General features: G+C 41.8%; 4 protein-coding genes across 6 annotated transcripts in view; 2 read left to right on the top strand and 2 right to left on the bottom strand.

Annotated features, from left to right (window-relative positions):
- smarcc2 (SWI/SNF related, matrix associated, actin dependent regulator of chromatin, subfamily c, member 2) overlaps nt 1-2,620 on the top strand; it is a 25,208-nt gene extending 22,588 nt beyond the window's left edge. For 2 of the 3 annotated variants that reach the window (XM_027160480.2, XM_027160479.2), the window contains exons 24-26: nt 63-197; nt 398-707; nt 792-2,620. In XM_027160480.2, the coding sequence (XP_027016281.2) occupies nt 63-197; nt 398-707; nt 792-856 (510 nt within the window). In that variant the 3' untranslated portion in view covers nt 857-2,620. Of the gene's footprint in view, nt 1-62; nt 212-397; nt 708-791 lie in introns of those variants that run through there. The other variant, XM_047814001.1, reaches the window with a different exon arrangement.
- Nucleotides 2,621-2,881: 261 nt separating this feature from the next.
- Nucleotides 2,882-9,531, bottom strand: myl6 (myosin, light chain 6, alkali, smooth muscle and non-muscle). Its single transcript, XM_027160500.2, has 6 exons — nt 9,399-9,531; nt 8,936-8,963; nt 6,419-6,562; nt 5,481-5,654; nt 5,213-5,290; nt 2,882-3,550 (listed from the first exon to the last, which is right to left on the bottom strand). The coding sequence occupies exons 1-6, from the start codon at nt 9,399-9,401 to the stop codon at nt 3,522-3,524; spliced, it is 456 nt and encodes a 151-aa protein (XP_027016301.1). The 5' UTR covers nt 9,402-9,531; the 3' UTR covers nt 2,882-3,521.
- Nucleotides 9,532-11,732: 2,201 nt separating this feature from the next.
- tsfm (Ts translation elongation factor, mitochondrial) lies at nt 11,733-16,894 on the bottom strand. The gene is made up of 6 exons (XM_027160492.2): nt 16,740-16,894; nt 15,467-15,628; nt 15,227-15,355; nt 14,032-14,148; nt 13,788-13,869; nt 11,733-12,293 (listed from the first exon to the last, which is right to left on the bottom strand). Exons 1-6 carry the CDS (start codon nt 16,785-16,787, stop codon nt 11,911-11,913), a joined length of 921 nt encoding a protein of 306 aa, XP_027016293.2. The 5' UTR covers nt 16,788-16,894; the 3' UTR covers nt 11,733-11,910.
- A 22-nt stretch (nt 16,895-16,916) lies between these two features.
- Nucleotides 16,917-27,500, top strand: part of endou (endonuclease, polyU-specific) — a 16,693-nt gene continuing 6,109 nt past the window's right edge. Inside the window, exons 1-2 of the mRNA XM_027160490.2 lie at nt 16,917-16,956; nt 18,048-18,121. Coding sequence (XP_027016291.1) covers nt 16,952-16,956; nt 18,048-18,121 — 79 coding nt within the window. The 5' untranslated portion in view covers nt 16,917-16,951. The remainder of the gene's footprint in view (nt 16,957-18,047; nt 18,122-27,500) is intronic.

The raw sequence follows: 27,500 nt of genomic DNA, 5'->3' as shown, positions 1-27,500 counted from the left end.
CCAAGAATGTGTCTGTGGGTGAATAACTGATTGTGTGTGTGTGTGTGTGTGTGTGTGTGTAGCACCTGGCAGCAGTAGAGGAAAGGAAGATCAAGTCTCTAGTGGCTCTACTGGTGGAGACTCAGATGAAGAAGCTGGAGATCAAACTGAGGCACTTTGAGGAGCTGGAGACCATCATGGATCGGGAGAGAGAGGCGGTGAGGCATCATGGGTAATGTGGGGCTTTAAACTTTAGTCCTTCAAAAGGTTCCATGTAAAGTGTTAAAAGTTACTGAAATGTTCTGCCCCGTTTCCTGGAGAAATACAGACACTGATACAGACACTGGTTTCTGTGGTAGTAATGTTCATGAGTCGTGTGTGTGTGTGTGTGTGTGTGTGTGTGTGTGTGTGTGTGTAGTTGGAGTATCAGAGGCAGCAGCTCCTGGCTGATCGTCAGGCGTTCCACATGGAGCAGTTGAAGTATGCAGAGATGAGAGCTCGCCAGCAGCACTTCCAGCAGATACAACACCAGCACCATAGCAACCAACCCGGCAACCAGCCTGGCAATGCACCGCCCATCCCCCACCAAACGACACCTAACGCTAATGCCCCGCCTCCTGCACCCAGCCTTGCCCCAGCTGTCTCTGCCAGCAACCCCAGTGAAGCCCCACCCACCTCTGCCTCTCATGGCTCCTCCCCCAATAACACACAGCCTGGAGCAGTGCACGGTGAGAGCACACACACACGCACACACACATACACACACAGTGTTAAAGCACTGACACCCCCCACCCTCCCCCTCTGTCTTTCAGACTCCAGCACCGCACTAACAGGAGACTCGCTCCATCCCTCCGGCCCCGTGACCCCTGCACAGTGAACACACACAGCGAGTGAAGGGTTTAAAGAATCATCAAGTTTTCTTTCTGGGAGAATTTTAGTCATTTAAACACTTTAAAGTGTTCAGACAACAAATCTGACGTCAACACACTAATTCTATATCCTTTGTAGTCTATAGTCTATCTGATAAACAGTGTTAAGTGTGGGTGTGTTTGTGTACGTTATGGTCCAGCAGATCACCCACAGGTGATGTTACACCACCTCACTGAAGCTCTCACACCACAATCAATTAAATAAGCTGCACTTTTAAAACCCCGTCCACTTTTTCCTCATCAGGAGACACGAATGATTTGAACCTGAAGCACTTAAAGCATTATTTTACTAAAGGTCTCCTGGGGTTTTGTGTTAGATTCGGACTGAAGGTGTCGGTGTGACCGTCAGGACCAAGTGAGAGCTTTAGGTTTTAGTCGCTCCATCTTTTGGGATCCATGATTTTTTCTACATGTTTTATTTTGAGTATTTTTCTGTAAGAATCTAAATGTTAGCATGATTAATAACTGATGGACAGAACAGTGTTAAAGCCTGAACTTTCTCTGTGTTGACTGTAAATGAACATTGCGTACTGTAAAACTGCAGGACTGTTCCACTGCAAACAGCATCATGTCTTTTTATAAAGTTTATCCACTTCCTCTTCACCTCCATTTTCACTCCGTCTTTCATCCCTCGTTCACACTTTATTTCTGTAGGTGTTTATAGGCAACCTGTGTTTAGTGTTTACTGTGTGTGTCTTTCCTGTTATTTCACTCAGTGTCTGTTTCATTTACTAAACTGTTGTTCACAGATTACACCACTGACATCATCCCATTTACTCAGAGCCACAGCCGTCACTATAGTGACACTAAAGTCGTGTGTAAATACACAAAGGCATCCCTTACGTTCCATCGCCTAGACTCCGCCCCTTTGTGAGCGTGTGTTTAGAGGACTGAACATTTGGACATGTCTTTAAATCTGTTTCTGGAGATGTTAAAACAGAGCAGCAGTCAGAAGGCAGTAATAAGTTTGTGTATACATTTAGACCTTATGTTGTGATCAGAAACGTCATCGCTGGCTAAATAAACATCAGCGAGTCATTAAAGTCCATATAAAACAATGTAATGTATGGACTTAGACACTTACACCAGGAAAGTTTACTGCTCAGATCAGAGGAGTAGTTTGTGTGGAACACTCGAGAGTTTACATCCCATTCAGTGTTAAAATGAATAATTAAAAAAAAAAAAAAAAAGTGTGAAAGTCAAATGAAGGAACGTGACTGAATAAGGAAGTGAGGGACGGTGATGTTACACCTGCACTTGTGTATGTTATTATTGTATTTTTATATATTCATTATTGTCATGAAGTTTACCTGTTAGTGTTATTACACACTTAGGACATGTTTGTGTAGCCGATTCATGTGTGTGAACGTGTCGCATTACACACTGACACAACCTCTGTATGTGAGGAACTTACATTTACTTTTATATTGTGTTTCAGACTCACATTACAGCAGTAATGCAATTTAACCTCACCAACACACACACACACACACATTTTCATTGTGATGCACTAGTGTTTTATTAAAAAAAAAAATAAGTGCGCACACGTGAAATGTTTTTCTATTTGGGATGTTTGTGGTGTTAAAGTGGAACAGTTGTGTGTTGGATGTCGGTTCTTTGCTGATCTGCTGATCAACAGACTGGTTTAGAAAGTTTACTCTAATTTCCCCAAATACATTCATACACCTTCAACAATAAAACGTCATCAATGAGTTCAGTGTCATGTTGTTATGAGATCACACACACACACACACACACACACACACACACACACAGTTATTAGGCTTGTGTTGTCAGGACATAGTTGAGTTTGTTAATAAAGACAAATAAATATCAGTGAAACACCATAAGCGTGAGCACCCACCTGAGCAGACAGACCACCTGTGTGTGTGTGTGTGTGTGAGATACAACAGAAATGTAATCTTTATTCACTCACTAACATTCTCTCTGTAAAACTAAATAAATAACTCAGATTTATAGTTAAACCTCAGCATTTATTAATTTACAGTTGAATGTGACCACACCGTGGTGAGGAGAAAGTAAATGGAAGTGTGTAAATAAACACAGGTCTGGTACAGTGAATTAACACATGCATGTTTACACACACACACACGACTCATTACTCTAACACTTAACACTACAGGAAGTTCATGTTGGCCAAAGCTCTAATGTGGCATTTCTCCTAACTCGAGTGTGTAGGTGAATTTTGTCTCTACACCGAAGTCTTCAGTGTAGGAGATGGAGCTTTGTGTAGGTGATGGTGTAGAGAAACAACCTCCTGGTACATGTAAAGTAACAGAACTACTTTTTACTGTATTGCTGCAGCGGGTGAAAGATTTTCCCTTCATCTCGGACACGAACCCTTTGGAACAGCTGCACGTCTACGTTAACATGTGTGTCACTGACACTAAACATTTAAACCTCTGACTTCACAGTGAAAGACACAGAAGGACGTTTCCTCAGACATGTGGTTCAGGAACGGTGAAGAAATAAAACAGTTTGAAGGCACTTCATAAAAATGTAACAAAAAAATAAACTATGGACAAAGGAATGTGAGGGGCGTGAGCATATCTGGGGTAATTACATACAGGACATAAACTGGATCTGAAATCTTCAGCCACTCATCACCATCCTGACGAGTTCTGGAGGAGGGAGAGAGAGTCAGAGAGAGAGAGACAGAGAGAGGGGGGGTGAGTCAGAGGGAGGGAGAGAGAGAAGGAGGGAGGGAGAGAGTCAGAGGGAGAGCGAGAGAGAGAGAGACAGAGAGGGGGGGGTCAGAGGGAGAGAGAGGGAGGGAGAGTCAGAGAGAGAGAGAGAGACAGAGAGTCAGACTAATCTAACAGGTCCTGTACAGGTCCCTATATGTACAGTGTTGTGGTTCAGTCAGCACCATTGTACAGGAGACAGTATTGAGAGTCAGAGGGACACTGAGTGAGACTGTAAACAGGACGTCAGGACCACACTAGTGTTAGACAAGTCCATATAAATACACACATGTAAGAATGAACAGTGAGTAATAGAGCAGGAACCTGTGAATAATCACTGCACACACCCCATGATTTACTGTACAGTTTGTAACACTACCTTGTTCAACAGTCATCATCGTTACCATAGTAATGAGGACCACCCATGTTAACCCCTGACCCACCTGACCGCCACACATTAGTACACTAAAAGTGTGTACAAAACCTACAGACAATACACACGTTTACACACTCCTGTTGTACTCTGCATCAAACCGCTACCAGCTGCTTGACTGAACACTTCCTGTCACACACATGTACAATAACAAGGGAAGCGTTGTATAGTCCACATATTTATTTATCACATGTACTGTTTGTACTGATGCCATAGTCCGTACCTGCCCCCTGCTCCGTCGTTGTTTTATGTAGGTCACACCTTTGACCTGTGAGACACGACATCTCGTCCCACCGCACGTCTCAACATAAATGACAAAGCTAACTTAAACATAACTCATGTTTCGTCATTCTCATTAACATCAGTGCTCAGACAGTCCTGACAGACACCAACCACCTAGGGTCTGGGGTAATGAAGCTTTGCTGCTGCTCTTCCTTGTGTTTACCAACATTTTAGCTTCAAATTATTATATGACTAGTAAAGGCACTGTACTCCGGTATGAGACACGTTACTATAGTAACGACAGAACCAAGCAACAATCAGCAAAATGACTCAACATTACTACAACCCTGAGAATGTTATAAAAACATACAGAACCTGGGTGTAGCTCTGAAATACGTAATGTGAACAGAATACAGATCTGATGTACAACTAGGACACAGTGTCAGGACATCCATCCATCTTCTACTGCTTTCAGGACACACCCAGAACACCATAAAGGATTCCCAGAGTGCAGTCTGGGATACAGTCTGTCAGCACCAGTATACTCAACACAGTAACACACAATACAGTGTGTGTAGTCCTTGGACACTAACACACTCCTGTAATACTGAGAATATGATTCCTCACGCACACACACACACAACTAACACCACCATCACAGCCTGACATGGACCCTCAACAACACCAAACAGGAGGAGTAATCAGGGCGGTGCAGGGCATCCGTCAGTCCTGATGAAAAAGCCAGTTAGCACTGTGCTAACCATAAGCACATGCTACATGTAGTTTATTTTAAATAAACCCAAAGAAAGAGACAGAGACGAGATAACTGTCCATACCAGCACTCAGCCGGCAATGATGTGGTGCACAAAGGCTGTCCACGTGAGCAAGGGGCGGGGCAAGGGACAAAAATATTAACATGTGTAACACACACAGTTTTGTTTTACCTTCATAATTAATGCAGCCGTTTGCATCCTCATGTCCTGCCAACAGTGTCTCTACTTCGTCTTCAGTCATCTTCTCTCCTACACACACACACACACACACACACGGTGGATTATTAGTTTCATGTATTAAACAATTAAAACACAGAAATGTACATTTGACATGACAGCGTGTGTAATTCTAGTACATATGAGCTTGTGGTCACTGAAGAAAGGATTGAATAAGAGGAAGAAAAACGTGGTCTGTTGCAGTATAGAGGAGAACACTTACCCAGTGTGGTGAGGACATGGCGTAGTTCTGCACCCATCACTGTCCCATTTCCCTCTTTATCAAACACCCTCAGACCCTCCACAAAGTCCTCAAACGAGCCCTGGTCCTTGTTCTTTGCAATGGCCTGAAGCATGGGGAGGAACTGCTCAAAATCCAGCATCTTCATGTTCATCTCTGTCAAAAGAAATAAAACTAATCACATATCAGTGTACAGATATCATACTGTAGTTCCCATACACAGCAAAATGAGTGAACACTTTACTGGTTATATTAAAATTATTTTTAATCAGATTGAAAATATTTCCATTTTAAATACACTTTCTCAGTACAAAAGTAATACACGTGTACAGATGTCAGTTTGTCAGGTTACGGCTTTTATACATTTATATTATAGTCAGGACCAACACTGAGCGTCAGACACTATTTACCTGAACTGTAAGACTAAAACTAAATCAATCATGTGACTGTCAGAAGGTTGTGGGTTTGTCCAATTAGCAATGAACAGGGAATTATAACAAGCACTGGACTGGTGAATAAGGCAAGAGAAGTGAATTATACAAACAATTATTAAACAAACACACACACACACACACACACACACACTAACACTTTAAGAAAGAAAATAAATGCTGGAATAAACAGTGAAAATCATTTCTGATATAAGAACTGCAGATGAAATGTATCCTGGGCATTTCTACACTTATTTATTTATTTATTTATTTCTCCTGTAGACAACTTCAGCACACAGAGTTACATGTTCCAGTCAGTAAGAGAACAGCAGTCACACGGTCTGTTAGAGGAAGCTAAATACTCAGGTATATAAACACTAGCTGATTATCTAAAGCTTCCACACGCATCTCACACTGAACTCTCTCTCACTGTGGGACATCTATGTTGTTCTGGTTTTGTGAGAATCGTCTGTTCCTACGACCTCTGACCTTCAGCTTTGGGGTTTCCGAGTACTTTGAGCACTTCAGCATTGACTGGGTTCTGCCCCAGAGCTCGCATCACGTCTCCACACTGACTGTAGCTGATCTTCCCATCTCCTGTTCGGTCAAATAGCAGGAAGGCCTCCTTAAACTCTGAGAGACACACAAACACCCAGAGCATTGTCAACATGAGCAGAGAACATGATTTATAATGCTTTATTTTAATTTCTATAAACACACATAGCATCACATAACAGGCTGAACAACCAATCACATGACCAGAGCAAAATCACTTTAAATCATGAACATGAGAATAAACACACAGCATTACAGCAGGGATTACACAAAGCAAACACACTGATGATGGGGTTTAGGGATGACTGTACTGAAACAGAATCAAGCTGAATTAGTCAAGCTGTAATCAGTTATGTAAACACACACACACACACACACATCACTTACAGAGACCTGTACAGACGATACTACACTTAACCTGATCATTAATAAAGTCCAGTGTCAGGATTGTTCACTTGTGTTACTTTCTGTAACAGTAATGTGATTAAACAGAGCCTGGTGAGGGAATGTGGATTATATCTGGTTTAATGTAAGAACTTCATTCACACATTAAAAAGGTATCTATAAAGGGACAAAAAGTCTGACATGTTAATGTTATAACGTAAGTGTTGGTACCGCTGTCACACAAAATAAATAAGACAAATAAGGGGTGTGTGGTTAGAGAAAAATCACCAACTTTAAGGCCACATCACTACTCCATTGTTCATTATCACTATAACCAAAATACCCCGAGCTTTTTGTCCTTAGGCAAATTAAAAAATAAAAAAAAAGGCAAATCTTATCCACGTTTTGACTTTGGAGAAATCCTGTGCTGATGTGTGTGTGTGTGTGTGTGTGTGTGTGTGTGTGTGTGTGTGTGTGTGTGTGTGTATAGCAGCAGTGCATGGAGGTAGTGTGGTGTTTAACTGTAAGGAATGCAGTGTGATCACTATGCTACACTCTTGACCTTATATGGTAAAGGGGGCGTGCACACTCGGCTACACTCCTGACCTTATATGGTAAAGGGGGCGTGCACACTCGGCTACACTCCTGACCTTATATGGTAAAGGGGGCGTGCACACTCGGCTACACTCCTGACCTTATATGGTAAAGGGGAGTGCAGGAGAAAAACACCACACAGACACAGAGACACAGGAAATGAAGTGTAGTAACAGAAACTGCCTAAAAAGGCTTCAGGACTCTTAACAACAAACTGATTACAGAGTTGGGACATAAACAAAGTGGACAAACGCCGAACCTGCAGAGAAATAAACCGTAGTGACAACTATGTAACCCCCTCCACCACCACCCCCATTAGATACTCATCATTTAAAGTATTTGTACATTTAATATTATTGAGTCTTTATTTAATATTTATTCCCCCTTTTAAACATTTCCAGCTGCAAATAATAAAATAAAAAAAAATAATTTGACTTCTACACTCTCAGTGAATCATGAACAAGTCTATGTACCTGAGTTTGTGTAATGTTAGTAATACACATGTGCCTAACTGTAGCTGACTGGTTTTATATTAATGCATTAACACCTTTCTGCATCAGTGCATCTTTCTATAAGGAGAACAGAGGAACATGGAGGTGAAGGAAGGCTCAGGGCTTTCAGGGGGTCAGTTAACGGGCAGCTCTGTGCTTATGGGTCAACACTAACCATCACAGTGCCAACGGTTCGAGCACCAGCATGGCCATGATGTCAGTGTTGGGTCCTTAAGCAAGGCCCTCAACGCTACCAAGAAAGCACCATGTCTGTGCTCGGACCTCCTAACTAACAAGCTGGGAAATGTAAAGAACATCTAAACTCTGCGATCATGTACATGCAACAAATAAAGGCTTCTTTTTAATGACAGGTCACTTAGTAAAATGTCAATCAGTCCAGTTTCATGTGTCCTCTGGTTTATCTGCCATTATTCAGTAAGGTAAAGATCCCATGATGTTAAAATAAAGATCAGATGTAGTTATGTGAGTGGTTTATACTGTACAGGTAAAAAGGGTCATGTGTACAGGTACAGTGTGTTTCCTCTGGTCTCAAACATCATCAGCATTAAGCACAAATACATCATGCTGTGATTAGTGTCATTAGTGTCATCTCCTGTCACCACGACATTAGTGTCATCTCCTGTCACCACGACATTAGTGTCATCTCCTGTCACCACGACATTAGTGTCATCTCCTGTCACCACGACATTAGTGTCATCTCCTGTCACCACGACATTAGTGTCATCTCCTGTCACCACGACATTAGTGTCATCTCTCATCATGCTAAACGCTTTTAGTAGTTAATTCTCTAACTTACTCACCGGCTTATTAACTAAACACACACCCTGTCGGACATGAACACACACACACACACACACACACACACACACACAGACACAGAGTTCAGGATAAACACCGATAATATAAATATACACCACTATAGAGAGAGACATTTCTGTAGAGAATAAGAATATTAACTCACCAAGAATCTGATCCTCCGAGAAGTCAGACTGGATGTTCACACAATAGGAGAGAATTTAGAGAAAACAGACATTTTTAGCGGCTTTAGACAAAATGATAACGATAATAATCCGTTAGATTAAATAAAACCGCGCGTGCTTCGGCTCCTGAGGTGAAGTTAGCATTGTTAGCTAACGGAGTTACCTCAGGCTTTAAGGCCTCTACACACACACACACACACACACAGAGAGACACACACACACACACACAGACACACACACACACACACAGAGAGAGAGACACAGACACACAGACACACACACCCAGAAACACACACAGAGAGACAGAGACACAGACACACAGAGAGAGAGAGAGACAGACACACACACACACACACACACACACACACACACACACACACACACACACACACACACACACACGTATTATTAATTGTGTTAAAATGTGTGTTCTCAGTCACTCACCATTGTGACAGATGAAGGGAGGTGACGCGAGACAGCGGAAGTAGAAACGACCGGAACACAAAGACTCCGAACCCTGAGCGGTTTCCCTTCCTCCGGTAGAGCGGCGGAATTTTATATCTGTGACGTCACCACGAGCCGAACAGTGCCGACCAATCAGATCAGACAGTTTTTACCGTTTAGTTTTCTACTTAATTTTACATTTAAATTACATTTATTTTTTTTTGTATGTTTAAATGAACATGTCCACAGTTACAGCCGATATTTTCAGTTATACTAAATTTGACAGACGTCAAGAAAGGCACTGAGTTATTTGTTTTAGAGATGCCACCTGCACAACTGCAAAATCAGTGTAACACCAATGACATTAGAGCACCACTGACCAACACACCAATGACATTAGAGCACCACTGACCAACACACCAATGACATTAGAGCACCACTGACCAACACACCAATGACATTAGAGCACTACTGACCAACACACCAATGACATTAGAGCACCACTGACCAACACACCAATGACATTAGAGCACCACTGACCTGCACCACTGACCAACACACCAATGACATTAGATCAATACTGACCAACACACCAATGACATTAGAGCACTACTGACCAACACACCAATGACATTAGAGCACTACTGACCTGTACCACTGACCAACACACCAATGACATTAGAGCACCACTGACCTGTACCACTGACCAACACACCAATGACATTAGAGCACCACTGACAAACACACCAATGACATTAGAGCACCACTGACCAACACACCAATGACATTAGAGCACCACTGACAAACACACCAATGACATTAGAGCACCACTGACCAACACACCAATGACATTAGAGCACCACTGACCTGTACCACTGACCAACACACCAATGACATTAGAGCACCACTGACAAACACACCAATGACATTAGAGCACCACTAAACAACACACCAATGACATTAGAGCACCACTGACCAACACACCAATGACATTAGAGCACCACTTACCAACACACCAATGACATTAGAGCACCACTGACCTGCACCACTGACCAACACACCAATGACATTAGATCAATACTGACCAACACACCAATGACATTAGATCAATACTGACAAACACACCAATGACATTAGAGCACCACTAACCAACACACCAATGACATTAGAGCACTACTGACAAACACACCAATGGCATTAGAGCACCACTGATGAACACACCAATGGCATTAGAGCACCACTGATGAACACACCAATGACATTAGAGCACCACTAACCAACACACCAATGGCATTAGAGCACTACTGACGAACACACCAATGGCATTAGAGCACTACTGACGAACACACCAATGGCATTAGAGCACCACTGACCAACACACCAATGACATTAGAGCACTATTTGGTAGAGTGTTTGGTGAACTGGGATGTCTGGATGTTGTCTCCTTACCACCATCACAAGTCACTCAGGTTTACTGACTGTGGAGTGATGGGACACTTTACATCCCAGGAAGTCCTCATGTCTGTGTCACCTTCTGGTCATAGCTTGTCTTGATGGAGTTCCTGTCTGCACTTTACACATAATTTACATTGTCCATGACCTGATTACAGTCAAACCTAACAATATTTCTCTCTCTCTGTCGAGCTCTATGTACAGTATATACGCCACTCCTGAGCTCCCAGTCTTCTGAGTTCCTTACCTGGTCATCTCTTCTTACGGAGCTACTTCATCAGTCCTGAGGTTCTACCCCTGGTTGGGGATTGATCTTCATGGTTATCAGTGTCTCAAGGTTTCTTCCTCTTATCATCTCAGGGAGTTTTTCCCTCACCACCGTCACCTCAGGTTTGCGCATTAGGGATAGGGACAGATATATAAATTTTAAGTTAATATTTTTTAAATTAATTTTAATCTTGTATATATTAATTTATTTATTTTCATCCTTATTTTCTCATTATTATTATAAAATATTTATTTATTTTTCTCTCGTTTGTTTCCATACTTCTGTAAAGCTGCTTTGAGACAACGGGAGTTGTTAAAAGTGCTATAGAAATAAATTAAATTGAAAAGCTCATGAGGACAATGATGTTCTGATCAACACATTTTACACCCACAAGTTAACTCACTTTCACTAACACTTTATCCTGCTCAGTGATACACAGTGATATGAGAACACACCCGACTCGAAACACACTTACTGAACACAGCCATCAATTTTCACTTATTTAATTAATTAATATGTAACACCATTTGTTCATTGAGGTTTTTAAACTCCTCTCTGTAACACTGCATTTAAAAATGTTACCTCATCATAATAAATGTGACTAAGAGGAAGTGTGACATATAAAAGTTTTATTTTCAACACAGATTTTAAACACGGACACAACATACAGGAATATGTTTATGAACAGTGTTGGTCAGATTCACACTCAGCTGGAACATCAGTGTTGTTATTATTTATGGAAAATGTTTGCTGTTATTAAGACCTTGTGTTCTTTCTGCTTGTTGCGTGGCGTTACTGCGTCTCCTCTCCACATTTAAAGCGTATGAAGTCGAGAACCTGAGCGTTCTGCAGAGCGAGGTACTGTCCAACTGTGTACTGGGGTTCTAACAGGAAGTTCTGAGATATGAGGCGTGTCTCTGACTCTCCACATGATACGTCCCCTATATCGCCCAGGCTCAGAGGTGCCTCACCTACAACGTGCTGCCCCAGTTTTCTACCTAGTACCTCCTCCTGCCCCTCAGGCCCACCCTGGAACACCACAAGAGCTCCGTAGCGCCCCATTGGCACACCACTTTGCCCCAATACTGCCCCATGTACATATGACCCCACATGCCACTCAGATGGCACGCCTATAGATACTGCCCTTCTCACTGAAATATTCTCACCCAGACGCCCTGAGAGAGAGAGAGAGAGAGAGAGAGAGAGAGAGAGAGAGAGAGACAGAGAGAGAGAGAGAGAGACAGAGAGAGAGAGAGAGACAGAGAGAGAGAGAGAGAGAGAGAGAGAGACAGAGAGACAGAGAGAGAGAGATAGAGAGAGAGAGAGATAGAGAGAGAGAGAGAGAGAGAGAGAGAGAGAGAGAGAGAGAGAGAGAGAGAAAGAGACAGACAATGAGAGACAGAGAGAGAGACAGAGAGAGAGAGAAAGAGACAGAAGGAGAGACAGAGAGAGACAGAGAGAGAGACAGAGAGAGAGAGAGAGAGAGATACAGAGAGAGAGAGAGAAAGAGACAGACAATGAGAGACAGAGAGAGAGAGAGACAGAGAGAGATACAGAGAGAGAGAGAGAGACAGACAATGAGAGACAGAGAGAGAGAGAGAGAGATACAGAGAGAGAGAGAGAAAGAGACAGACAATGAGAGACAGAGAGAGAGAGAGACAGAGAGAGAGAGAGAGAGAGAGAGAGAGAGATACAGAGAGAGAGAGAAAGAGACAGACAATGAGAGACAGAGAGAGAGAGAGAGAAAGAGACAGAAGGAGAGACAGAGAGAGAGAGAGAGAGAGAGAGAGAGAGAGAGAGAGACAGAGAGAGAGATACAAGTCATAAAGCACATTTTACTTGAATATTACATTTAATGTAAAGTTTAATATCTCCTTAAATATTCACTAGATGCAGATTTATAACTAATTATTTTCCCCATTAATAATAAAATAAATAAATATGTTATTAAACATATGGGGGAAGAGGGGGTAATTCCTCTCACAGACAGCTAGAGGTGCTATATCCCCACACACACATACACACCACATACACACCACATACACACCACATACACACACACACACACACACACACACCACATATACACATACACACACACCACATACACAAACACACACACACCACATACACAAACACACACACCACATATACACATACACACACACACCACATATACACATACACACACACCACATATACACATACACACACACCACATATACACATACACACACACACCACATATACACATACACACACACAGCACATACACAAACACACACACCACATATACACATACACACACACAGCACATACACAAACACACACACCACATATACACATACACACACACGCGCACACACACGCACACACACGCACACCTCACTCACTCACTCATTCACACACACACACACACACACACACACACACCACATACACAAACAAACACACCACATATACACATACACACACACACACCACATATACACATACACACACACACACCACATATACACATACACACACACACCACATATACACATACACACACACCACATATACACATACACACACACAGCACATACAGAAACACACACACCACATATACACATACACGCACGCGCACACACACTTTAGAACACTGCTACCCTTGATGCTTGTGTTACCTATAGAGAGGGCCAGCTGGTGTGCAACAGAGGAACCATCAGGAGTAGCAAGATTACACACATCCTCAGCAGACATCACACTCTAAACACACACACACACACACACACACACACACACACACACACACACACACACACACACACACAGGCAGACAGCACACTGTTAGGCACATAGTGTATTACAATACATGTTATAATGAGGAAACATGATGAAGACTGAGAAGGTTCTATTTACAGCGACTACCTTTATATATCCAGTCTGCATTCTGCTCTGATGGTGCGCCATTGTACTGTAGGCAACGTCCTGCACCAGCTGCTGAAATGTCTCATTCCTCGCTACAAAATCAGTCTCACAGTTCACCTGAACACACACACACACACACAGCTCAGTACACACAGTATACAGATGCAGTCCAATAATGTGTTACTAATCAGACTGAGAGCTCAAACAGCTCACATATACTGCTGAGTCCAATCTAATGGTGTGTTAAAGGTGCGGTCTCCGTTGTTTAAGAAATGCTTTAGAAAACCGAGTCGGGCTGAAAACTAAACAAAATCAAAACAAAAGTGTAGCCAATGAGCAGAAAGGGGCGGGGCTTGACGATATGGGTGGAGAGAGTGTTCAGTGCATGTGTGTGACATTAGCAGAAAGCGGTTTTAACATCGACATGGAGGATAAAAACAAAAAGAAAGAGAAGAAAGACTTACGATAAGGACAAGAAGTAGGACGTGTTAATATAGGATCAGCTTTCCAGCGCTGGAGAGAACTGAAGGAGCAGGAAGTTGGCCACATATTCACAGGTTGGAGTTTCCCGAGTCAATAACTCCTGAGCTAAACGCTGTTACTACACAAATAACACCTCTTTTCTATCGTAGTGATGTAGAGAGGCAGCTACAACCGCCTTTTGTGTAGTAACAGCGTTTAGCTCAGGAGTTATCGACTCGGGAAATATAGTGGAAGGTCAGTAAAAATGTCACTGCCTCTATAGCAGCTGTATACAGTCATCACCTTACCATTAAACTGCAATGCTATTACACTCATCAGTGTCAGGTTGTGTGTGTGTGTGTGTGTGTGTGTGTGTGTGTGTGTGTGTGTGTGTGTGTGTGTGTGTGAGAATGAGTGAGTGAGTGAGTGAGTGAGTGAGTGAGGTGTGTGTGTGTGTGTGTCTGTGTGTGAGTGTGTGAGTGAGGTGTGCGTGTGTGTGCGTGTGTGTGCGCGTGTGTGTGTGTGTGTCTGTGTGTGTGAGTGAGTGAGGTGTGTGTGTGTCTGTGTGTGAGTGTGTGTGTGTGTCTGTGTGTGTGAGTGAGTGAGGTGTGTGTGTGTGTGTGTCTGTGTGTGCGTGTGTGTGTGTGTGAGTGAGTGAGGTGTGTGTGTGTGTGTGTGTCTGTGTGTGCGTGTGTGTGCGCGTGTGTGTGTTTTGAGCAGTACTCAGTCTCACCTCCACCATAACAGCAGCGTTCTCCTTCCTCAGTAGAGCGATCAGACCCTCTGAGGTTCTACGGTTCTCCAGTTTACTTGCTTTACTCCAGCCTTCCTTCTGAGCCTGATCATGGAGCCAGTGTTCTGCCTGAACTCCAACACACACACACACACACACACACACACACACACACACACACTTATCATCATCATGATGTGATTCAGGACTCTGAGCACATTACACACACTCACAGCTCACCTGTGTGATGTCATTGTTGAACTTCTCCAGAGCTTTCTTACAGTTGATGAAGGTGTAGCCCGTAGTCTTGCGCAGTTTCACCAGCAGAGCTTTATTAGCTGAGAACATTGAGCGCCCCGTGTGTATACACTGCACACACACCACACACCCCGCTAACCTCACCTGTACACACAGACCAACACAATGAGCATGTCACTATTATACTCATGTTCTGTAAAACACATCTGGTGATGCCACACATTATATGTTGAAAGACTTTTTTTTTGCTTGTGTGTCTGTGTGTGTGTGTGTGTTAGGGGTTAGGGTTAGGGTCAGGGTTAGGGGTTAGGAGTTAGGGGTTAGGGTTAGGGGTTAGGGTTAGGGTCAGGGTTAGGGTCAGGGTTAGGGGTTAGGAGTTAGGGGTTAGGGTTAGGGGTTAGGGTCAGGGTTAGGGGTTAGGAGTTAGGGGTTAGGGTTAGGGTCAGGGTTAGGGTCAGGGTTAGGGGTTAGGAGTTAGGGGTTAGGGTTAGGGGTTAGGGTCGGGGTTAGGGCCTAACCCACTTAGTACAGTGCTGATAATAACAAACATTCATTACTGAAACAGTTTCACATATAATTGTGGAGGTGCAGGTAAACGTTTTATTATTGATTTTAAACAGACAGACAGACAGACACACACACAGACACACACACACACAGACAGACACACACACAGACAGACACACACACACACACAGACAGGCAGACAGAGACAGGCAGACAGAGACAGACAAACACAGACACACACACACAGACAGACACACAGACAGACAGACAAATAGACAGACAAACACAGACACACACACACAGACAGACACACAGACAGACAGACAAATAGACAGACACACACACACACACACACACACAGACAGACAAATAGACAGACACACACACACACAGACAGACAGACACACACACAGACAGGCAGGCAGACAGAGACAGACAAACACAGACACACACAGAGACAGGCAGACAGAGACAGACAGACACAGACACACATACACAGACTCACACAAATACACACAGAGACTTAAGATGCAGATGTGAGATACACACTAGTGTGTAGTACAGGTGTAGTGCAGTAGAGGTGTAGTGCACTAACTGTAGTGCACACGATATAGTACACTAACTGTAGTGCACACGATATAGTACACTAACTGTAGTGCACACGATATAGTACACTAACTGTAGTGCACACGATATAGTACACTAACTGCACTAGGAGTGATAACATGAGCTGAGATCTCACTCTTACCTTAGACATGTGTGATCTGAGAGAGGACAACAGACTGGAGGCCGCCATGTTGCTGCGGAATGTCACTCCTGCACGCGCACTACGGAAACCACGCGTGCGCGCGCGTGAGAGAGAGAGAGAGAGAGAGAGAGAGAGAGAGAGAGACACCTAGCGGGCAGGAGGACACGTGCTGCTTCACCTTTCACCTGTTCTGTGCAGTTCATCTCAAATCTATGGGGTCAGAATTGTTTCGTTATTCTGAATAAATACACGATGATCTACAAATAAATATAAAGAGTTTCACAAATATTTTTACAAATTTCCCAAAAAGAAATGAAATTCACAAATAAATAAAATGGGATTTGCAAATAAAACATATGTATAAATATATATTTAATTGTATTTATTAGTGAATGTCTTCCTGCTCTTTTGTGGATTTGAAACATTTCTAACGTCAAGACTTGCACAAGAATCCACAAATAGGTGACTCCGCCCACCGCCTACTCCAGCCAATCGGACGCGAGCATCAGTGAGGAAGTGAAGCTCGTGGTTTCAGCTCGTGTGTAACACTGCAGCTTTCTGTGTGTGTGTGTGTGTGTGTGTGTGTGTGTGTGTGTGTGTGTGTGTGTGTGTGTGTGTGTGTCTGTGTGTGTGTGTGTGTGTGTGTATGTGTGTGTGTGTGTGTGTGTGTGTGTGTGTGAGGGTGTGTGTGTGTGTGTATGTGTGTGGGGGGGGTGATGATGATATGGGTGTGTGTCTGTGTGATGGTGGGGGGGTGATGATGATGGTATGGGTGTGTGTCTGTGTGTGTGGTTGGGTGGGGTGTCACCCTTAATATGTCTTGTATCCAGATTTTTTTTATATAATTAATGGATAATATCTTTTTTCATGCCTGTATTACTTTAGCACTGATCTTTTCCAATCTAATCAAATCTATCAAATCTAATCAAATTTTATTTGTCACAAACTGCACCTGGACATTTTAAGGACAATCTTTAAATATTTTCATATTTATGTATATTATGTGTATATAGTTTATACTTTTTATTTATCTGTCTCCTTTTGGTTTATTTTTTATCCTAAATTACATTAATTTCTATTATTACATACCGGACAGATGTGTGTGTGTGTGTGTGTGTGTGTGTGTGTGTGTGTGTGTGTGTGTGTGTGTGTGTGTGTGTGTGACAAATAACATTTGGTTTGATTTTAGATGGAGTAAAGGGAAGAGCGTATACTCATATGGGTGGAGCTTGTGATTCTGTGGGTGGAGCTTTTATGGAGCTATAGAATAAGCACAGGGCCGTTATAATATTATTCTGTTCTTTACAGAGACGTCGCATCCACAATGAGGAACTTTCTGCTTCTTCTTTTATCTTTTGACCTGATCTGTCAGGGACATGGCAGTAAGTCTCTCTCTCTCTCTCTCTCTCTCTCTCTCTCTCTCTCTCTCTCTCTCTCTCTCTCTCTCTCTCTCTCTCTCTCTCTCTCTCTCTCTCTTTCTCTCTCTCTCTCTGTCTCTCTCTCTCTCTCTCTCTCTCTCTCTCTGTCTCTCTCTGTCTATTTCTCTCTCATACACACACACACACACACACACACACACACACACACACACACACATTTCACTACATATCATATTACTGCTTATGACTACAGACATACTGTTCATACACACTCACAGTACTGCAGTGTATATAAACATAAATCTGTGTTTTACTCCTTATGGGGAACAAAACTTGTATGTTCTCAGTAAGGGACATGTGCTGATTATAACATGTGCTGATTATAACATGTACTGATTATAACATGTGCTACAGTGCTGATTATAACTTGTACTGATTATAACATGTGCTACAGTGCTGATTATAACATGTACTGATTATAACATGTGCTGATTATAACATCAAGTCAAGTCAAGTCAAGAAGCTTTTTATTGTCATTACAACCATATATAGCTGTTGCAGTACACAGTGAAATGAGACAACGTTTCTCCAGGATCAAGGTGCTACATAAAACAAAGACAGGGCTAAGGACATGTAAGTAGTCTTAGCCACATAAAGTGCAACTGTGCAACCTGGTGCAAACAGTGCAGGACAAGACAAGCAAGACAGTGCAGGACAAAAGACAGTGCAGGACAAAAGACAGTGCAGGACAAAAAACAGTGCAGACATTAAGTTACAAGACAATACAAAAAGTACAAAAAATGCAATACACAAAAGACAATAAACAGTAACAGAAACAGCGCCGACCGACCGGTGTGTATACTGTGTGTGTGTGTGTGTGTGTGTGTGTGTGTGTGTATACTGTGTGTGTATACTGTGTGTGTATACTGTGTGTGTATACTGTGTGTGTGTATACTGTGTGTGTGTGTGTGTGTGTGTGTGTGTGTGTGTGTGTGTGTATACTGTGTGTGTGTATACTGTGTGTGTGTGTGTGTGTGTGTGTGTATACTGTGTGTGTATACTGTGTGTGTGTATACTGTGTGTAAATACTGAATGTTCAAACAATATTTTGTGCAGTAAAAGAATGAACAGCAGCAGGTTCTTAGCAGCAGGTCCTTTGGATTATATATGGAGTTGTGCAAAAAACAGCAGATGACTGAGATATTGTCCAATATGTGCAAAAACAGCAGAAAAGTGTGCAAAACAGTGTGTGTGTTTTGTGAGGGTCTGTGCAGTCCATACAGATGATGTGTGTGTATGTTGTGCTCAGTATAGTACAGTTCGGTTACTGAGAAGTCTGATGGCTGTACATGTGCTGAACAGAACATGTGCTGATTATAACATGTACTGATTATAACATGTGCTGAACAGAACATGTGCTGATTATAACATGTACTGATTATAACATGTGCTGAACAGAACATGTGCTGATTATAACATGTACTGATTATAACATGTGCTGATTATAACATGTACTGATTATAACATGTACTGATTATAACATGTGCTGATTATAACATGTGCTGATTATAACATGTGCTGATTATAACATGTACTGATTATAACGTGCTGATTATAACATGTACTGATTATAACATGTACTGATTATAACATGTGCTGATTATAACGTGCTGATTATAACATGTACTGATTAAACATGTGCTGATTATAACATGTACTGATTATAATGTGCTGATTATAATGTGCTGATTATAACATGTACTGATTAAACATGTGCTGATTATAACATGTGCTGATTATAATGTGCTGATTATAATGTGCTGATTATAACATGTGCTGATTATAATGTGCTGATTATAACATGTACTGATTAAACATGTGCTGATTATAACATGTGCTGATTATAATGTGCTGATTATAACATGTACTGATTAAACATGTGCTGATTATAACATGTACTGATTATAACATGTGCTGATTATAATGTGCTGATTATAACATGTACTGATTAAACGTGCTGATTATAACATGTGCTGATTATAATGTGCTGATTATAATGTGCTGATTATAACATGTGCTGATTATAATGTGCTGATTATAACATGTACTGATTAAACATGTGCTGATTATAACATGTGCTGATTATAATGTGCTGATTATAATGTGCTGATTATAACATGTACTGATTATAACATGTGCTGATTATAACATGTACTGATTATAACAGTGAAAACGTGTGTCTGGTTCCCACAAGATGAAGAAACTTAGATTATTACTGAGGTTTCCATTGAAGTGTCGTGTATATTATCTACACTAACACACAAGTTAGGAGTGAAGACAAACACACACGCACACAAGCACGCACGCACACACACGCACACACACGTGCGCACACACACAGACACACACACAGACACATACGCACACGTACAGACACACACACGCGCGCACACACACACGCGCGCACACACACAGACACACACACAGACACATACGCACACGTACAGACACACACACGCGCATACACACACACACAGACACACACAAACACATACGCACACGTACAGACACACACACAGACACACACATACACACACACACGCACACACACGCACACACACAGACATACACACACGCACACACACAGACAGGCACACAAACACATACGCACACGTACAGACACACACACACGCACACACACCAGCGCACACACACAGACACACACACAGACACATACGCACACGTACAGACACACACAGACACACACACACATACACACACACGCACACACACAGACAGGCACACAAACACATACGCACACGTACAGACACACACACACGCACACACACCAGCGCACACACACAGACACACACACAGACACATACGCACACGTACAGACACACACAGACACACACACATACACACACACATACACACACACGCACACACACAGACATACACACACGCACACACACAGACACACACGCACACACACAGACACACAGGCACAGAAGATGTTTAGAAGGTCACATGTACACAGGACGACTTTAAAATCTTTCCCAAGTGTGTTTACTGTCCATGTGAACTGCAAATACATGTTATAAGGTTTATCATGGAGTCAGTTATCAGCATGGACTCTTTATATTGGCTCAGAGGTTTAAGGTCACTTTTTAATCCACCTGCAGAATTTCACACATTAAATAAACACCATCAAGGATTCCTGTGTTTAAAACACACACTCCATCAGTGTCCAGAGGGGGAGGGGGGCAGGTGGTTCAGAGCTCCACCATTAACTTATTCAATTCAATTCCATTTATTTGTTTAGAGCTTTTTATAATTCACATTGTCTCAATGCAGCTTTACAGACGTATAGAAACAGGATAAAATAAAAAGGTTTAAAGTAAAGTTACTATTTATCTCTAACATTTATCTCTAATGATAAAGACCAGAACATACAGCTGACTGACACAACATTGGGACAGAAGAAGACATGACAGTCTCCGGGTGGCTTCATACACAACAACCCCATGAGACACTGATGACCATGTAGATCAACCCCTGGCAGGGCGACCACCGGGTTGTAGTGACGCATGTTTTCCTGTTTGAAACTATTACTCTTGTAAAATTATTGTGGACATGCACTATGTAGTTTTGTCCCAGCGTTCTATGTCCAGTCCTCCATTCTCCTGATGATAACTGTGTGATAAACCTAAAAGTCCTTAAAGTCCATTCTTTAATACATTCTTCTGTAATATTCCCAAATTGTCCATGCTTAGAATCCTTTCAAACAATTCTTCCAATCCTTGAGATTATTTACATGAAGATGTTCTCTGAGGAGGTGATGAGCTGGTTCCGACATCACTGTGATACCTTAGGAACGCTGTTGTCAAGAAGACCTTATACATTCCTGTTACACTGTTCATCTGGGTCTGGAGATCATGCTGTAAGGTTCACCAAGACCGGAACCTGGATCCATTGTAGATAAGCACTTTGGGACAGTGTTGGGCACTGCTGTACCTTTAATGCTGTCACGAGAGCTGCCTTCCTTGTCCATCCCCACATCTTTATTTCTTTTTGACCTGAAAAACACTTGAAAACATAAAGGGTTTACCCCCCCCCCTTTTTTAAACACAACACACAAAAACATTACAAACACATACAACAGGAACTTATTTACATGGCCCTGATGACTGCCATCAGCTTTTTTTATGATATTAATTGACCTATGTGGAATGATCTCTTACCAGGTTGATGGTTTTTAGTTCTGTGACGTGAATCTCTGCATGTTCTCTCCCGGTGAGCAGACCATGGGCCCTCATTGTGGTAATTCTTTACCACGACATCATCACTGTCAAATTTGTGATGGTGCACATTCTGACCAGAATGCATTTTGTTTTTCTGACTTTGCCAAATTTGTTGAGTAGTTTGGTGAACAACACCAGGCCAGGAGTTACACAGACGTTTGAGCTCCTTTCTCAGTCTGTTTTGTAGCCTGTAACTGGTGTAAATCTGTTTTGGGGCCTGGACTCTTAAGGGAAAATTTGCATTCCCTTGAAATATGTCCCTCTTTGCCACATGAATAACACACCAGGGGGTTATCAGGGTTACGAAGGGGTAGTCTTTCTTTTCTATCTGCAGTAGTGTAGGTCTCTTTTTCACAAGAAACATTGCTGGCTCTATTCTTACTGAGGTTTTTAACACCTAACGCTGTCACAGGATGGGACTCTTTGTCAGCATTGTTGTTGTAAAACTGTGTGATTTTAGCAATGATGTCGTTATAATCAGAGAGATGGGTTACAAACATCGACACAGCAGAACGGGTGAGTGAGTCACATTTGTTAATCAAAGCAGATTTAAATCTGACATCATTCGGTGTGATATCAGGATTGCTACTGAAAGTTCTAAATGTCTCCAATAATCGCTGTGAGAATGCCATGGGGTGCTCCCTGTCCTCATGTGTACATCAGATATTTTACCCCAGTCAACTGACATTACACCTAGGACTTCAAGCAGTGCTTGTTTCCTCTCTAACTTATTGGCAGTTCTAGTTTTGACTTTCACACACACACATCACCAGCTGTGGATTAGTAAATGTCAGCATATAGCTCGAAAACCTTTAGAAAGTCTAATGGATCTTGTTTGGCAGGATCAAATTTACCGATACTTTTAATCACAGCTTCTAGCTCATTGGGATTAAACCCTCTGACCACAGTAGAGGTCACTGGTTCCTCCGCTTCTTCATTAGCACACATAGTTGTAGTCAAGTGAACTGGAGCCATGGGGAACTTAACTGTACAGTCAGAGTATTGACTCCTGACTGACTGAGAATCTCTGTCTGAGTTCTCATCACTGTCTAACATCTCAGGAACCTGATTACTCCACATGCCACATACAGATGTCTTACTGCTGCTAGGTTCAGTTGTGGCTTTTTTTTTATAAGGAATTGACCAGCAGACTTTACAGTACTTCCTCTAAATCTTTGAACAATGTTTCCACAGATGAACTAAACATGCTGTTGTTGGTTTTAACAATCTCACTCTGCATCCTAATCTGCTCTTCTTTACAGATTATTTCACTCATCTGGTTTAACCCTTATATTTTCCTCCTATACAAATTTGACACACTTGATCTTGTCTGTTTTGACTGCTTATAAAAGATTAACTATATATGATAGCCATTTTTTTTACTTTTTTAGTCTAACTTGTTTCCAACATATTAATATATATTTTGCAAAAATTTTTTTTAATACTTTTATATACAAAAATGCCTCATTTTTTTTTTTTTTTTTTTTTTAGAAATTTTGAATTATTTTCACTCTAGAGGCACAAAAGTTGAAGCACAATAACAGGCTGGTATATTTCAAAGGCAGGAGATGAAACCATTGTGACCATTTTTAATGTCAGCAAATAAAATGTGTGTGTGTGTGTGTGTGTGTGTGTGTGTGTGTGTGTGTGTGTGTGTGTGTGTGTGTGTGTGTGTGTGTGTGTGTGTGTGTGTGTGTGTGTGTGTGTGTGTGTGTGTGTGTAGCATCATTTCAGTAGATCATATTCTGCCCTCTGCTAGGCAAAGACATATAAAAAGTGTGAAATATTTACAAATGTTTGACTTTTTTTTTTCTGGAGGCCTAATGAAATGCAATGCCCAATTTGTGTGTGTGCTTGTGTGTGTGTGTGTGTGTGTGTGTGTGTGTGTGTGTTTTGGGTGCGTGTGTTTTGGGTGCGTGTGTTGGACATTTTATGTGTGCAGTTTTGTGTCTGTATGTATGTTCATTGTACTGAAAAGGGCAAAAGTGTGACCTATTGCCCCACTAAATGTGGCCGGGTCAAAATGACCCAGAAGGATCCAAAACACGTAGTATATACTGGTCTGAACACATAGTTCAACGAAAATAGACTAAATTAATTTTACGTTAAGTTCATAATTTGGAACAATCCTGGTAAATTCCAGGCAAATATGTGGAAGAAACCACAAGTTATGTCACATTAAACTTTCCAGCCGGGTCAGATTGACCCGAGGAAAATATCAGGGTTAACTCTTTTAGAGATGATCGCATCATCTAGTCGAGATTGCAGTTGCTTGTTTTCAGTCTTTAATGCATTTAAAGTCTTTCTAGTGACTTTGTACGATGCAGGAACTGCTTGCAGTGCATTGGCAATCTGTCCTTTGTTGTTCTTGGGCATTTTAGGGTCATTTTCAAACTTAGAAATAGCCCTCATACTCATACGGTTTATCAACGATGTTCTCTGTTCCATCAAACATTCCCTGAGAACCGTGTTTAGTGATGTACTTAACAATCAGCTGTTCCATTTTTACAAACTCACAGCTTTCCTTAAATCTGAGTCTTTAAACTTTACACAGTTTCTGTGACTACAGACTGTCTGGTTAACCGTTTATTCACAGCTCCAGTATTCGGACGCAAATGAACAAAACAGCCACCGTACGTCCAGCTTTAAACTCAAAAGTCTCACTGCTTCAGACACAGACACACTGCGTCTGGCCTCGAGGTCAACTACAGTAACACTTAACACTCTCAACTCTCAAACACTCACAAACACTCTCAACTCTCAAACACTCTCAACTCTCAAACACTCACAAACACTCTCAACTCTCAAACACTCACAAACACTCTCAAACACTCACAAACACTCTCAACTCTCAAACACTCACAAACACTCACAAACACTCTCAACTCTCAAACACTCACAAACACTCTCAAACACTCTCAAACACTCTCAACTCTCAAACACTCACAAACACTCTCAACTCTCAAACACTCACAAACACTCTCAAACACTCTCAACTCTCAAACACTCACAAACACTCTCAAACACTCACAAACACTCTCAAACACTCAACTCTCAAACACTCTCAAACACTCTCAACTCTCAAACACTCACAAACACTCTCAAACACTCACAACTCTCAAACACTCACAAACACTCTCAAACACTCTCAACTCTCAAACACTCTCAAACACTCTCAACTCTCAAACACTCTCAACTCTCAAACACTCTCAACTCTCAAACACTCACAACTCTCAAACACTCACAAACACTCTCAAACACTCTCAACTCTCAAACACTCTCAAACACTCTCAACTCTCAAACACTCTCAAACACTCTCAACTCTCAAACACTCACAAACACTCTCAACTCTCAAACACTCTCAACTCTCAAACACTCACAAACACTCTCAACTCTCAAACACTCTCAAACACTCTCAACTCTCAAACACTCTCAAACACTCTCAACTCTCAAACACTCACAAACACTCTCAACTCTCAAACACTCACAAACACTCTCAAACACTCTCAACTCTCAAACACTCACAAACACTCTCAACTCTCAAACACTCACAAACACTCTCAAACACTCTCAACTCTCAAACACTCAGAAACACTCTCAAACACTCTCAAACACTCACAAACACTCTCAAACACTCTCAACTCTCAAACACTCACAAACACTCTCAAACACTCACAAACACTCTCAAACACTCACAAACACTCTCAAACACTCACAACTCTCAAACACTCTCAAACACTCTCAACTCTCAAACACTCACAAACACTCTCAACTCTCAAACACTCAACTCTCAAACACTCACAAACACTCTCAAACACTCTCAAACACTCTCAACTCTCAAACACTCTCAACTCTCAAACACTCACAACTCTCAAACACTCACAAACACTCTCAAACACTCTCAACTCTCAAACACTCTCAACTCTCAAACACTCACAAACACTCTCAAACACTCTCAAACACTCTCAAACACTCAACTCTCAAACACTCTCAAACACTCTCAACTCTCAAACACTCTCAAACACTCTCAAACACTCTCAACTCTCAAACACTCACAACTCTCAAACACTCACAAACACTCTCAAACACTCTCAACTCTCAAACACTCACAAACACTCTCAACTCTCAAACACTCTCAACTCTCAAACACTCACAAACACTCTCAAACACTCTCAACTCTCAAACACTCTCAAACACTCTCAACTCTCAAACACTCACAAACACTCTCAAACACTCTCAACTCTCAAACACTCTCAAACACTCTCAACTCTCAAACACTCACAAACACTCTCAAACACTCACAACTCTCAAACAGTCACAAACACTCACAAACACTCTCAAACACTCTCAACTCTCAAACACTCACAAACACTCTCAACTCTCAAACACTCTCAACTCTCAAACACTCACAAACACTCTCAAACACTCTCAACTCTCAAACACTCTCAAACAGTCACAAACACTCTCAAACACTCTCAAACACTCACAAACACTCTCAACTCTCAAACACTCACAAACACTCTCAAACACTCTCAACTCTCAAACACTCTCAAACAGTCACAAACACTCTCAAACACTCTCAAACACTCACAAACACTCTCAACTCTCAAACACTCACAAACACTCTCAAACAGTTTAAAATGTAACACAGTTACAGTACGTCAGGTTTATTTTTTTGTTATATTTTAAAACAGTCTTCTGAGCCACAGCACTATTGGACTTAAACCGTTAGTTTAACACAGTCACAGTACGTCGGACAAAACCACAGTACGTCGGGTTTCTTTGCATTAAAGCCTAACCGTTTACTTCACCACAGCACATGGACTTAACCGTAAGTTTATAACACTGTGACAGTCAGACAACACCACACTACCTGGGGTTATTACTTTACACCCTACAGAGCCGCGGTGCGTCGGGATCTTTACACTATCGCTGTTTCACTTACTTTAGAAACACTTTTAGCTGTAATTCAACTGCCACCCTGCGTCGGGCTGATTCAGTTACTTTAGAATCTTAACAGAATTCTAACAAACACACAACAAGTTTCACTTTAGAAACGATTCACACACAACTCTGTC

Source organism: Tachysurus fulvidraco, chromosome 5 (genome assembly GCF_022655615.1).
Source record: "Tachysurus fulvidraco isolate hzauxx_2018 chromosome 5, HZAU_PFXX_2.0, whole genome shotgun sequence".
In the NCBI taxonomy this organism is placed as follows: domain Eukaryota; kingdom Metazoa; phylum Chordata; class Actinopteri; order Siluriformes; family Bagridae; genus Tachysurus; species Tachysurus fulvidraco.
This window is presented reverse-complemented; position numbering and strand designations above follow the sequence as displayed.